The sequence below is a fragment of the Triturus cristatus genome, chromosome 8 (genome assembly GCF_964204655.1).
Source record: "Triturus cristatus chromosome 8, aTriCri1.1, whole genome shotgun sequence".
Classification (NCBI taxonomy): domain Eukaryota; kingdom Metazoa; phylum Chordata; class Amphibia; order Caudata; family Salamandridae; genus Triturus; species Triturus cristatus.
In genome coordinates this window covers 1,178,260,102-1,178,272,833 of record NC_140591.1, presented here as the reverse complement: position 1 = coordinate 1,178,272,833, position 12,732 = coordinate 1,178,260,102, and the positions used below count along the sequence as shown (strand labels likewise).

Genomic DNA, 12,732 nt, shown 5'->3' with positions numbered 1-12,732 from the left:
GCCTCAGCGGTCAAGCCCCGCCGGGCATCTCAGCAAAGCGGGGTCCAGCAATGTAGGTCTCAGTTCCAGGCCCCTGGCCGCTGCTCGGGGGCCCCCCAGCCGGCCGCCGCAGGGCCGCAACCTCCGGCGCAGCCCAGGTCTCCAAGGGAACAATTAGCCGGATCTCCCCTCAGTCCCCAGGAGGGGCGAGGTGTCACTCGTCAGGGTCCGCAGCCGGGAGTCCAAGCGATGGAGGGGGGGGGGGAGGAGGAGGGGGGGACAGCACGTACACCCCCTCCGGCCGCCGGTATGCGGCCCGAATCAGCGAGGGCCCCCCCGCACCCGGAGTCCGCAGCCGGTCTGGGGTCGATGGAGCCGGTTCCGCGCCGCCACCAGGAGGAGAGGGGAGGGAGAAGGGGGGGGAGCCAGGGGCCCGGGCCCCCCGGCCGCCGACACACGGCCCGATGGGGGGGGGGGCTCCCCGGACAGCCAACCCCGCAGTTGCCCCGATGAAGCGGTCGCGGCCAGCCCCACTCACCGCCTGATCCGCCGCTCTGCTCCACGCGGGGGGGTCCGATCCAGCACCCCCGGGGCTCCGGACGGCGTCAGCGAAGCAGGGCAACACCGGGCCAGTGCCAGCAGCACCCGCGGCAGCCCCGCGGCCACCGCGTCCCTCAGTCCAGCAGTTTCAGGCCTGCACCCCTCGTGGGCGCCGCGGGCTAAATTTCTTCAGCGTGGCCGCGCCGCGGTTCCACAGCCGCCACTGCACGCCGTCGGTCTGGCTCCGCGACGGCTAGGGAGGCTCCCAGAGCCCGCAGCGCCCCAAGATTCGGTGCGGGGCGGCAGGGCAGCTTCGCGGACCCCCGCACTCCGAGGGAGCCGGCCAGGGCAGTCCAGGAGAGGAGTAAGCCGGATTTGCGGGGACCGATGCCGGGAGCCTTAGTGAAAGGCGGCCATGCCGGTCAGGCGCCACCTAGCGCTCGTTTTCGACCTTTTTTAACCAGGTTCTCTTACCAGGAGTAATTTATGAAAGCCTTTTTGTGTGTACACCAGGCAATGTCAACTTGAGCAAGGAACAGAATGAAATAGTGAATAATTTCCTTTTAAAATGTTCAAAAGATAGTGTCCAGCCAAGTTGGTGCCCAATGGGAATTGGATCCAGAGAGTTTGGCCATTCACAGAGATCTAACTCAAGGAAGGCTGATGAAAGTTGGGCTGGGAACTGAAAGGCAATGCATGGTCCTGAGAAGAAAAGTAGCCTGACAAGACAGCAATAAACAATGGCAGTAAATACTCTGCACTCGACACTGACATGCACTCGTAAACAATAATTAAGTTGATTGTTCGCTTGCTGGCAGCTAGCCAGAGCAGCTGGATAAGAGCAACTGGAATACAACATGATTTCCCAAGACCCAGACCAAATGAGCAGCAGCTAACAATTGTTAACTATAGTCACTGCTACACAAAACTGGATTTTGTTATTTGAGATGCTGTCGTGGGACATCTGAAACAATCTGTGGTGTGTTGCATGAGGTTACAGATGTCATCTACATTGCTGCTGCTGTTCTGCCTAGTATTCAAATTTCACTTGGCATCACCCTGAAGGGCCAAGCACAAATAACAGAGAGCCACAGAGAAGGCCAATCTGGAAATGTTTTCACTGGCCCAAGAAGAAACTGCCTACTTTCCCTAAGCTCTTTCAGCTTTCCTTTAGCTATTTATAAAGACTGATACCATGTGATGGGGGATTAGTGTCTAGGAGGACTGTCCATTCGTTTGTCATTTAAAGAGTAAAAAACAGCTTCTGCCTTTTACAAAACCCTTCACCAAACCTTCATGGCAATAAGGAACACGGCAACAAATTGTTTATGATCAAGAACATCAGGAGGAGAGGGTTATCTGGTAGAGGGTCATTACCTCTGAGAAGAGACCTTGGATATCTTATATTATATTAACATGGTATTCATTAGTGGTAAGTTCCATTTTCTAATGTTTATAACGCCACAAGAGATTAAATAAATACTTGGTCCACAAAAATCACCAACGAGAATGATCTCAATTGTTCAGGATTTACAAGACCGTACTTCATACGTTTCATTGATTTCAGCCTGAGATAAGAACCAGTTCAAGGTGCTACACCTCACCTACAAATGACTTGTAGGTACAGTCACACCATGCCTCTTTATGAAGATCCCCGTCTCCAACCCCACCGGAAACCTGAAAACTTTCCCACTACCATCAAAGAACACCAGTTTCTCCTCCTCTGCCTAAATCTGAACTACAACTCAACCACACCCCACGCTCAAATCAGGACCCGCCCCACTTTCAACTCTGTGCGAAGAAGAGTAGCCAATGTTAAAGCTAGGTGGCTCTGCAGCTAGTAGTGGCACCTGAAGCAGATCCTTTTTCAATAACCGAGGAACTGTCCTATGTCGACTTTTATTTCAATACTCAACATGGGACTCTAGCCTCACCTTGACCCTGGAAAAAGAGGACAGTATGAGGAGCCTGCTGCTAAAAGATGCTTGAGACCAGATTAGGGACCTTGATATCCATTAAGTCATTTGGTAAAGGGTAGCAAAAAATAATTCAGTCTTGCCTTCTTCACCTCTAAATGAAATATGTAAAGGAACACCATTATGAGTGCTACAGCGGCTTTACTGGTTGGTTATGGTAAGCTCATGTTTTGCAACAATAAAATAAAAACACATTTGAATTTTAAATGAAATGTATAGTCACTCTCATAGATGGTTCCTAGCGACAACTCTCCTGGGGCCATAATGAGCAAAAAAATGTAAAACCAGTTTAATTAGACCTTTACTAGTAAAGGTATTTGGACCCACGTTGCAAGGCTTAAAATACACTTTTTCCTGGAGTTTTGCACATTTGAAAATAAAGAATAAGTCTTTATGGCTTAATCGACAAGCCAGAGCATTTTGAATTCAGTACTGCCATAGAAAGCTGAATTACTGAATGAGTAAATACCTCACATGTACCCAAAAGATGGATGTCCAAAGAATTAAAATAAATATGTGCTTATAAATGTAATATAAAATGATCAACAAAGAAAAAGAAAAGAAAATTTGCATTACGTGCTAAAGGGAAATTTGTCGTGAAAGGGAAAAACGATATAGGGATAATAGCCTTTGGGGATGAATTGGGAATGAAGGGAGACGCTGAAAAGGGTACAAGCACAATATAGGTATATTTTAAACATTATAGCAGTCCTGCCAACATCAATGGAAGATTTCAGACATTGATAACCTATGTATTCAAAAATAGGAAGAAGTACTGCTAGACATATTTCAAATGTTTTAATAAAAAATTGATTGCAACCTCTCACTCCTATTGCATTCAAATTAGGACATTGGAAACATTAACAAAAGCATGATCTAGATAAAAAGAGGTTACATATGGTCCAAAAATGTGACCCCTTAACATGTATTGTTTTACTATAATGCCTTTATGCATGGAAAACGCAAGAGGGAGAAGGGGGATGTGATCTTTAAGAGCAAAGACAGTGTAACATGATGTATAGACCAGAAACTGGGCACGGAGTGTTCCGAGAGCCTTGAGCGTGCAAGCCAGTACCTTCCAAATGAGAAATCCCTTTGAAGTGACAACATATGACAAAGTAATTGCCTTTTATGATTAAAAGCCTCATCAACATTTGTGGAAGAGAGCTTCTAAGCACTATAGTTCTAGAAATACAAACAAAGATGGATGACCAACACACACGAGGTCTACTAACAAAGAACTATTGGACTGAAGCCTGCCTTACCATGATCATTGTGCCGAGCTAGATCTTTCTGATCAATGTACAGGTCGTGGTCGGTGTCCAGTTCCCAAAACTTGCAGTAGATGACATAGAAATGTTCATAGGAGAAGTATTCCACAGATTGGTTAATGTCGTCCTCTTCCAACAGTACAACATTCTGTCAATGAAAACAATAAATAGATTTCATTCACCAGAGTTAAAATGCTCTCACGCAGTCTCATCTTGCTAGTTACCTTGGTTACACCTACCTTCCTCTCCAAAGCTCAATCTAAGCAGCCTCAGAAGGAAGCACAACATGTTTCAGAAAGTTTAACAACATTTGGTGGATTATCCCATTGCATACTGTGTGTCCTGTTAAGAGTTCCTCTTTAAACCAGGGATCAGCTAGGTGTCCAAACTGACATTTTCCAATTACTCAACCTCTAGCCTCTTCTTACAGAAGTGAAGCGAAAGGGAAAATAGGTGATATTTTGTCACCTAAAAGTACAAGTACTAACTTCCATAGATATATTTGAATGCTAGGCTTGTTAATTTTATTAAGCCTAGTAAGACCAGGCTCTCGAGAAGAAAAGAATATCTTAGCAAGCTATACACAACGGGCGGGAATGGGTAGAAGCTCTCCCTTGCATAACTGTTTATGAACTGTATTTAATGGCAAAAAGGCTCGGAAAACGAAACAAACCCCGCTGATTTCACACAAGCATTCCCTAAAGTATACACACAGCCATTGTGGGCCAGGCTAGGGCCATTGTGGGCCAGGCTAGGGGCATGGGGGACTCAGTCTAGGTTGCTGGTTTTAATTATTACCTGACGATTCAATATCAACCTGGAGCTGTTTCTCCCAAAACTGACCCTGTACAAGGTTTGGAAATATGGATGCATGTTCCCCCGCAGGGCTGTTATTTAACCTTTTCATTGCTGACCTGCTCAGTGCGCTATCCAAGACTGGATCTTTCCCACCTACCTTGGGAGAGTAGTAAGGAGGGAAATCGCTCGCATGGGGACCTTCTATAAAGATGATGCTGCCTACTTGATAAACCCCAGAATGGACAGAAAGGTATATGGACAGTCCTCTCAAGGCACTATAAATTGACTTCAGCATGAATTATGTTATGTCCAAAGTATAATAAATATAACAAAAGGGGGAGTGGAGAGAGAAAGTGTCCACCTGGACACACAAGTGGATTCGATCTCCTCGGCCACAATTCTAACAAACAAGAAGAATCCACCTGAATGAGATTGGTATGGTCCCTACAATGGCGGGGAGCACACTGTGTTCTTTAAATACCCCTCACACACCAATTGGTGTGTGAGGGGTATTTAAAGAACACAGTGTGCTCCCCACCAATGTCCAAAGTATAGTCTTTTACATAAAAAAAAAAAAAGGAAATACATTAGGGAATCCATGGTTCTTTGAAAACAGTAGTATAGCTGTGGTCTCAGTGTTTATCGGAGTAGAGTGGAATGTTATAAACTCGCTTAAAGAAAGAACTGTGTGCTTAGAACCCTTCTTCTAACCTCTAGTATTTAGAACCAGTGGTGGTCTTTTAAATAAAGGAGGGCACCTACAGCTTTGCTGGGTAAAAACAAATGTATGTTTCCCAACGTTTGAAGCAAAGCCCTGCAATAGAATGGTTGGGAAGATGGTGCATATATGACTTTAGATAAAGTGAAGATAAGAGCTCATGGGACAAGCGCAGTTAAAACGACTTGGCTGGGCCCCCAAATAAAACGAGGTTTGCAACTAGAAACGCTCATGAAATTATTCATCGAGTACTTGGATTTTACTAAAGAACAGGTTAAGCCAAAAGCCAATTAATTCTTTTAATTTCCCTATGAATACTACGGAGCAATGCAGGAGATTCTTTTGAGAGGTGGTTATGTTTGACGCTCGTTTTCCTGGAATCATCAGATCAATTTCTAATGTGTTTATATACTTTGAAAAACGAAAATAAACGGATTATTTCATTTCAAAAGAAAGTAATAAACATAAGGTACAATAAGGTGAGCTGTGAACATTTATTGCACATCTCAAAATGATCTGTTGGGTATTTTTCTTCTCTACCCTTCCTCTCCTATATTACTACATTGTAATGCTCTGCAACTAGGTAAACATACTAAACAGAAGTGCAATTGAATCTACCTGCAAAAAGTTGCTTTTTCGGAGTTCAGAACACGTGATTCTCCCAGACCAAGATCGATTGACTGTGTAAAATATCCGCTGTACTACCTGTAACAGAAGGTCACTGTTATCATTTTGCTTCAAATATCAACGTGGCTAGTAATTTTTTTATATCTCTGCATCATAGATAATGTAGGCCTATGAATGGACGGGACAGACATGGCAAGGACACAAACTGAATATGCAACATCTAACAGCGTACCAAAAGATCACAGAAATACAGGTTTGTATTTCAGACTGCTTTTATTTCAGCCTGCACCTTTACAACAGTTAATGTGATAGGTAAACATGGGGAAAGTATTTTACAGCTTACAAAACGCACGTACATTGCAGGAGCACTTGTATTTGGGCGTGCAGTACAAAAATGCCCTGAAAACATAGGGCCTAAAATATCCTAATAAAAAAAAACCAATGTATTCAAGAAAATGGTCATACTTAAAACGGAAAAGTCCTAATAAAAAAACATGTTATTGGGACAATAATGTTCACTACGTGTTAAAATGACATGCATCCCGGAGCTACATAAAAAGACTACTTTGTAATCTGGTATCTTGATTTTTTTGGGGCCACAGCACACACAAAGTCTTATTCGCTCACATGCTGCGACCTACGCCCAAAAAGGACCAAGAGACCCAGGGGACGGCTCTGAGTTCAGGAAGGACGCTGTAAGAAATTGGGTTGTTGGTTGACTGGGATGTGAGCCCTGTTCAGGCAGCAACCACAGTCCTTGTCAGGGTGAGGCACAAGCCAATCCTAAATTACACTATACCCAACCCCCTGGTAGATTGGCACAGAGCAGTCAGGCTCAATTTAGAGGCAATGTGTAAAGTATTTGGCAACATTTAACCACATCCATGCTCAGGACGGCTCCCGGCCGTCATGAGTCACGGTAGTCGTGTGCTCATGACGGCTGAGAGCCGTCCGACCGTTGCCGCTCCGCCCACGCGTGGCTAATTCCCCGCCTGTGCGGGCGAATTAATCAGTGGGCGGAGTTCAGACGACTCCCAGCCGTCATGAGCACACGCCCACCGTGATTTATGACGGCTGGGAGCCGTCCTGAGTACCTGGGCGCCACGCCCCCCAGCCCCGCCTCGCGGCGGAATTTGCCGCGCGTGGAAGGGGTTAAAAAAATAATAAAGGGTGGATGTGTGGATTAGAGGGTGCTAGTCGCTGGATTGAAGTACGCTCCAAAACAGCCTTAGCTTCCGAAGAAGAACCGAGCACCTTGTAATCCCTACAGGCGCCCCCCAGAGCGACCCAGACTTTGACGCCATGGCCTCAGTATCCGAGCTGTCTTGTATTTACGCTGCTCTTATCCTCCACGGCGACGACGGGCCCGTCACGGAGGACAAAATCAATGCCCTAATTAAGGCGGCAGGAGTGACGGTGGAACCTTTCTGGCCTGGTCTCTTTCCAAAGGCTCTTATTGACATCGGAAGCCTGATCTGCAATGTAGGAGCCGGTGGTGGAGGTGCCCCGGCAGCTGGTGCTTCAGCTACTGCAACAACTGCTGCTCCTCCTGCTAAGGAAAAGAAGAAAGAGGAGGAAAAGAAGGGAGAGTCTGAAGAATCTGATGATGACATGGGCATTGGTCTTTTTGACTAAATGGACATTAATCAGACTTTTAATAAAGTTGAAAAAAAAAATTAATAATAATAAAGGGAAAGCCCCAAACAAAAAGGGATCCCACACCAAGCTAGAATAAAAGATGATTTTTTTAATGAAGAAAACAAGACAAAAATGACAAGAATCCAATCAGTAGAACTAGATATGCAATCTTAAAGAATTTAGTGAAAATAACTCCAAAAAGCACAAAGTGCCAATTGTGGATATCTGGTCACGTTAGTCGGAGACAAAGTCACAAGTTCAGGTTGACCCCAATGGACCACAGGCAGCTACAGGGACCCATTTACGCCCACGGAACAAAGTACCATGCGGAGCGTTGCGAGGATCCGCACTGAAGATGTGTCGTACAGCCGAGGCGATGCATTGGTTTCAAGATGTGGCAAGGCTGCGATACAAGGTCCTGTGCCGTTGGGGATCCCCTGGATGAAGGCTTGCGGTGCAAAATCAGGCACTGAGGATGCATTGCGCAGTCAGGGCTATGCTTTGGTTCAGAGGAGCTGCAAGCCTGCGCCGAGGATGCGTTGAGCAACGGCGGTTCCGAAGAGTCGGTGGGGGCAATGCAGGTATGCAACACGTCCAATCCACGCAGCAGCGGTGATGCATTGGTTCTGTTCGGGGTTGCGCCGGGCAGCAGAAGAGATGCGTCTTTTCCGTTGGAACCAGATGGCCGTTTCAAAGTGCAGGGTTGTTGGAAGCCTGTTATGTCCCTGAGGTTTCAGATCAGGAGGCCAGCCAACCAGTCTTTAGAGTCACTCTGGGCTTCTGGGTTCAAGAAATACAGGTCCAGTTCTTCACACCAAGGCAAGAGGGTAGCAGGCAGCAGGTCAACACAGAAGGGCAGCAGTCCCTTCAGGGTGGCAGTCCTTTTCAGCAGCGTGGCAGTCCTTTTCAGCAGCGTGGCAGTCCTTTTCAGCAGCGTGGCAGTCCTTTTCAGCAGCGTGGCAGTCCTTTTCAGCAGCGTGGCAGTCCTTTTCAGCAGCACGGCAGTCCTTTTCAGCAGCACGGCAGTCCTTCTTGCTGGTAGAGCATCCACAGGTCTAGAAGTGTACTGAAGAGTTGGTGTCTGAGGTCCAGTATTTATACCAAGTTGTGCCTTTGACGTGGGGAGAAGTTTCCAGAGGTAGGCTTTTAACGTTCACAGGTGCCCTGCCTTCCTGGTCCTGTCTCCAGACTAACTACAGGATATATGAAGCCCTTTGTGTGGAAGCAGGATACAGCCTATTCAAGTGTAAGTAGGGCTGTGCTCAGCTCTCCTCTCCCATCCTGCCAGTGATGACCCATTCAGGCACACCTTAGTTCTCTATTGTGTGTGGCTGTCTAGGAGGAATACAGAAAGCCCAGTTGGCAGCTATACCCAGTCATGTGACCCAGAGACAGGCTGCAGGCACCAAATGGCCAAAGGAGGAAAATACCATATTTCTAGAAGTGTCATTTTCAAAATTGTAATCTAAAATCCGACTTAACCACAAGTTTGGATATTTCATTACAATTCCAAAGACGCCAAACATGAACTAGTGAAGTGTTACCATTTGGAAATTACAGCTTATTAAAAGTAATAAGGTAACGCCAATGTTATCCTATGGGAGTGGTAGGACTTGTAGTAATGAAAATTAATTTAGGAGTTTTTCCCTACCAGGAAGTAAAAATTAAAAGTACAAGTCCAACTTTAAAAATACATTTCACCCTTCCCTCCAGGATGTCCAGGGCCTATCCTAGGGGTGACTTATATGTATTAAAATGCAAGGTTTGGGCCTGGCAAAAGGTTTATTTTGCCACGTAAAAAAATGACAGTTTAAAAAGGCACACACACACACCACAGAGGCTGCAATGACCGGCCTGAGACATGTTTAAAGCGCTACTTGAGTGGGTGGCACAATCAGTGCTGTAAGCCCACTAGTAGCATTTAATTTACAGGACTTGAGCACAGGTAGTGCCTCTTTACTAGGGGCTTACAAGTAAATTAAATATGCCAATTATGTATAAGCTCATTGTACCATGTTTAAAAGAGAGAGCACTTTAAAACTGGTTAGCAGTGGTAAAGTGCATAGAGTCCTAAAGCCAGTAAAACAAAGTCAGCTAACAGGAGGGTTGAAGGCAAAACGCTAGGGGGTAAACCTTGGCAAGGATGCCAGGACTAACAAGTGCCAAAGGCGCACTACCTAGGGGACACAAACCTATCATCTGTGCCATTTAGACACGTTCTTTGAGCCTTGGGGGTAGCAGACATTTTTTTAAATCCATAGTACTAGACAGGGTTTTCTACCTGTTCAAACTCAGAGCACAAAGCCTACAGGCTGCTCGTGCAATGTTCCACTTACATGTCATACTCTGCGCTGCCAGCCCTGCATATATGTCAAGTACGCGTACGGTGAGTGGTGGAAGGCCTCCATGATGTTTGCGATTGTGGGAATGCTAAAACCAGTGGGATCCATTTTGGAATGCCCTGTTTTGACATGGCACAAGATGGAGGGTGTGCAAAAGCCTCCCCAGACAGTGGGAGTGTTTGCCTGCATTCCAGAGCTGAAGGCAGCATGGGAGGATGGCACCAGAGAAGCCTTTAGAAATTCATTGTAATGTTTTTGCGGGGTTTTTCTTAATAGACCTTCCTGAGCACTGACATTTGGTTGACGGTGGAAAAGCTGGAGATGAATCAGCAAATTCAGTTGCTAGAAAGGGAGATGTTTCTGGACAGGGCCTGGTTCTTTTGTCTTCTCCTGGAGTGGCCCATCCAAAAAGGCAGACCACAGCCAGGGGCAAAGATTCACCATTATCGTGCTCATGTTAAGAGTACTCCTCCTATTGGAGCCATCCTCCTCATTCCCCACTGAGATAGCCATCCTCTTACCAGAAATGTCTCGGTACTGCAGCCAAAAAATAAAAAATGTAAAAACTGTTTCTGTATTTTAGATAGTGGATCCACATCTCCTGTACGGAAACTGTGACAAAAAGTGGGACCTAAACTTTCACATTGCATTAATTTCCAAGCTTCTTCACTGACCAAGGACAAGAGCAATCTGCATGGTACTCAGTGACCAAGGGCTGGTATCGCTGATAGCCAGGTTGTTTCCCAGAGGTGAGGGGATAGCATCTTAAATCTGCACATCATATTGGAGAGCTGTGGATCTGCCTGAGACCTGGGAGCCTGCCTGCCTGCTGAGAAGGAGCAACTTATCCCTCAGGAGCCATCTGACGAAAGGCCCAGCTTCAGTGTCCAGAATGAGGAGTGGGCCAGGAAAAGCTAGCTGCAGTGGGAATGTGCAGGGAAGCTGCCCGAGTGTCCCGAAGGGCTCCCAACCATTCTCTCTGCCCACGATAAGCCATTGTATACTGCTACTCATTAGTGTGCCCGCTCCACTGACTGGGACAGAGAAAGACCAAAGGGCCTATGCTGACTTTCGCAATAAGAACAAAATGATGGCTGAATGCTTAAATTACTCTCAGTCACGGGCAATAACTCAGAGCAGCATCCCAGAGCATCATTTTTCCCACACTATGTAGAGGTTGCCTAGCTTCACATAAAATAAGATCACTGTCTTGGCTGGCATAGTACTAATAATTTAGCTTTAATACTTGCTTAAAACCACACTTCTACTCCTTCTCAATGAAATACATAAAAGGTGCTGCTATTTCCCATTTTAATGGTTGTCAATTTACCAAATCTCAGGAGGATGGAAAGCGGTGTTGTCCTGGGCAAGACTCAAATTTGTTAGCAACAGATCGTATCAGATGTTTAACTCACTGAGCTAACACAGGAGCGATACTGCCAAACTCAGCAAAGACGATTAATAAGGCAGCAAGATCCATTTATCTGTGTGCGGACGTAGATGACAGACTGCAGCACCTTGTGATTTTATGTAAAGACCGAAGGCTATTATTATCAACTACCTTCAATAATTTCACACCTGACAGCAACTTTAAAGCTTTACCAACATAGAACAAACAAACCCTCCAACACTAGAATGCCCACATCTCTTAACTCTTAATTCCTTCAACAGTCTTCCTCTTTTGAATGCTGCGCCTCAGAAGTTTAGGATCTTTTACTTTCAATTAGCAATGGATGATTGTTGCTTGTGGAAGGTTAATGGACTGATGATTTTGTTTAGTGAGATAAGCGAAATAACACTACTGCAACCTTTAGTTTCATTAGTTAAGGATTTCGAAATCTGCATAAAAGAAGCCTGAAGAAGCAGATCTATCCCAATGATGAGTTTGGATTAAGTGAAGGAATAACAAGGAGATGGGGTATGATGAGAAAATATACGATTTGGACACTGGCAATCACAGAATGAGTTTATGGAAGAAGGAGACAGCAGGACTGCGAAGGTTATAGTAAGGGACTTGCAAGAAAACAAGATGTTTAATCCTGGCACCATTTTCCATCCTCCCAGTACAGAGTGGTGGCCAATAGAATACTGGGGAGAATACTCAATATAGTTGACGAAGCTCAGTGAAAAGAATTATCAGTAGATGTTACTTAGCTCGGATGATGGAGTCAAGAACAATCGGTATATTAGGGAATGCCAGTACAGCTTTAATAACTGAGAGGCGAAAGGTAATTTTGACACAGATTAATCAATCAGTACTTTTGGAACAGCTGGGAGGGAGGTGCACCATCCCAGCAAGGGTTTTCATAGGTCCCACTACCAGCCATAAGGAAGAGTGGGGTATTGTGGCATTTAGGCAGTCAACTGGATTTTACGCCAGAAGAGAACAGCGAGAGGCCGACATGGCACAGGTAGAGCTCAAGTGCAAGTAAATAGCCAATGTGAATATGGATAATTTTTCTGGGTTTTCCCATATAAAGGTGGGAGGAAGATTAAACCAGTTTTTTTTCAGGGATGGTAGGAGATAACATTGGATCCATGGATAAGATATGCCTGGAGGTACAGCAGATGCTGGAGGAGAGAGCTACCGTGAGAATATCAGAAGACAGAATAATATAATTTTTAGCAGAGCAGAAAGAATAGCGCTGGTTGCCAGTCATATATTTGCGAGATCTGAAAACGTTTGTAGTGTATAGGCATTTCAAAATGGGAGCGACCTTTAAGGAAGAACAATTTCCAGTATCCAATCATTAGATTCAGTTCCTCTTTACGGCTCCTTCCGATTGGAGCATGGAGGACTGAGCTTGACCTTTTGGGGTGTTTTGTTTCATTTGGAACCCATT

The 12,732-nt window shown here is 45.5% G+C and overlaps 1 protein-coding gene and 1 pseudogene across 2 annotated transcripts in view; one reads left to right on the top strand and one right to left on the bottom strand.

Annotated features, from left to right (window-relative positions):
* LOC146805565 (serine/threonine-protein phosphatase 2A regulatory subunit B'' subunit beta-like) overlaps positions 1-12,732 on the bottom strand; it is a 369,793-nt gene that overhangs the window by 119,826 nt on the left and 237,235 nt on the right. For both annotated transcript variants that reach the window (XM_085622841.1, XM_085622842.1), the window contains exons 6-7: positions 5,901-5,987; positions 3,761-3,914 (exon numbers count right to left, since the gene is read on the bottom strand). In XM_085622841.1, coding sequence (XP_085478967.1) covers positions 3,761-3,914; positions 5,901-5,987 — 241 coding nt within the window. The remainder of the gene's footprint in view (positions 1-3,760; positions 3,915-5,900; positions 5,988-12,732) is intronic.
* Positions 7,085-7,566, top strand: LOC146805566 (large ribosomal subunit protein P1 pseudogene; annotated as a pseudogene).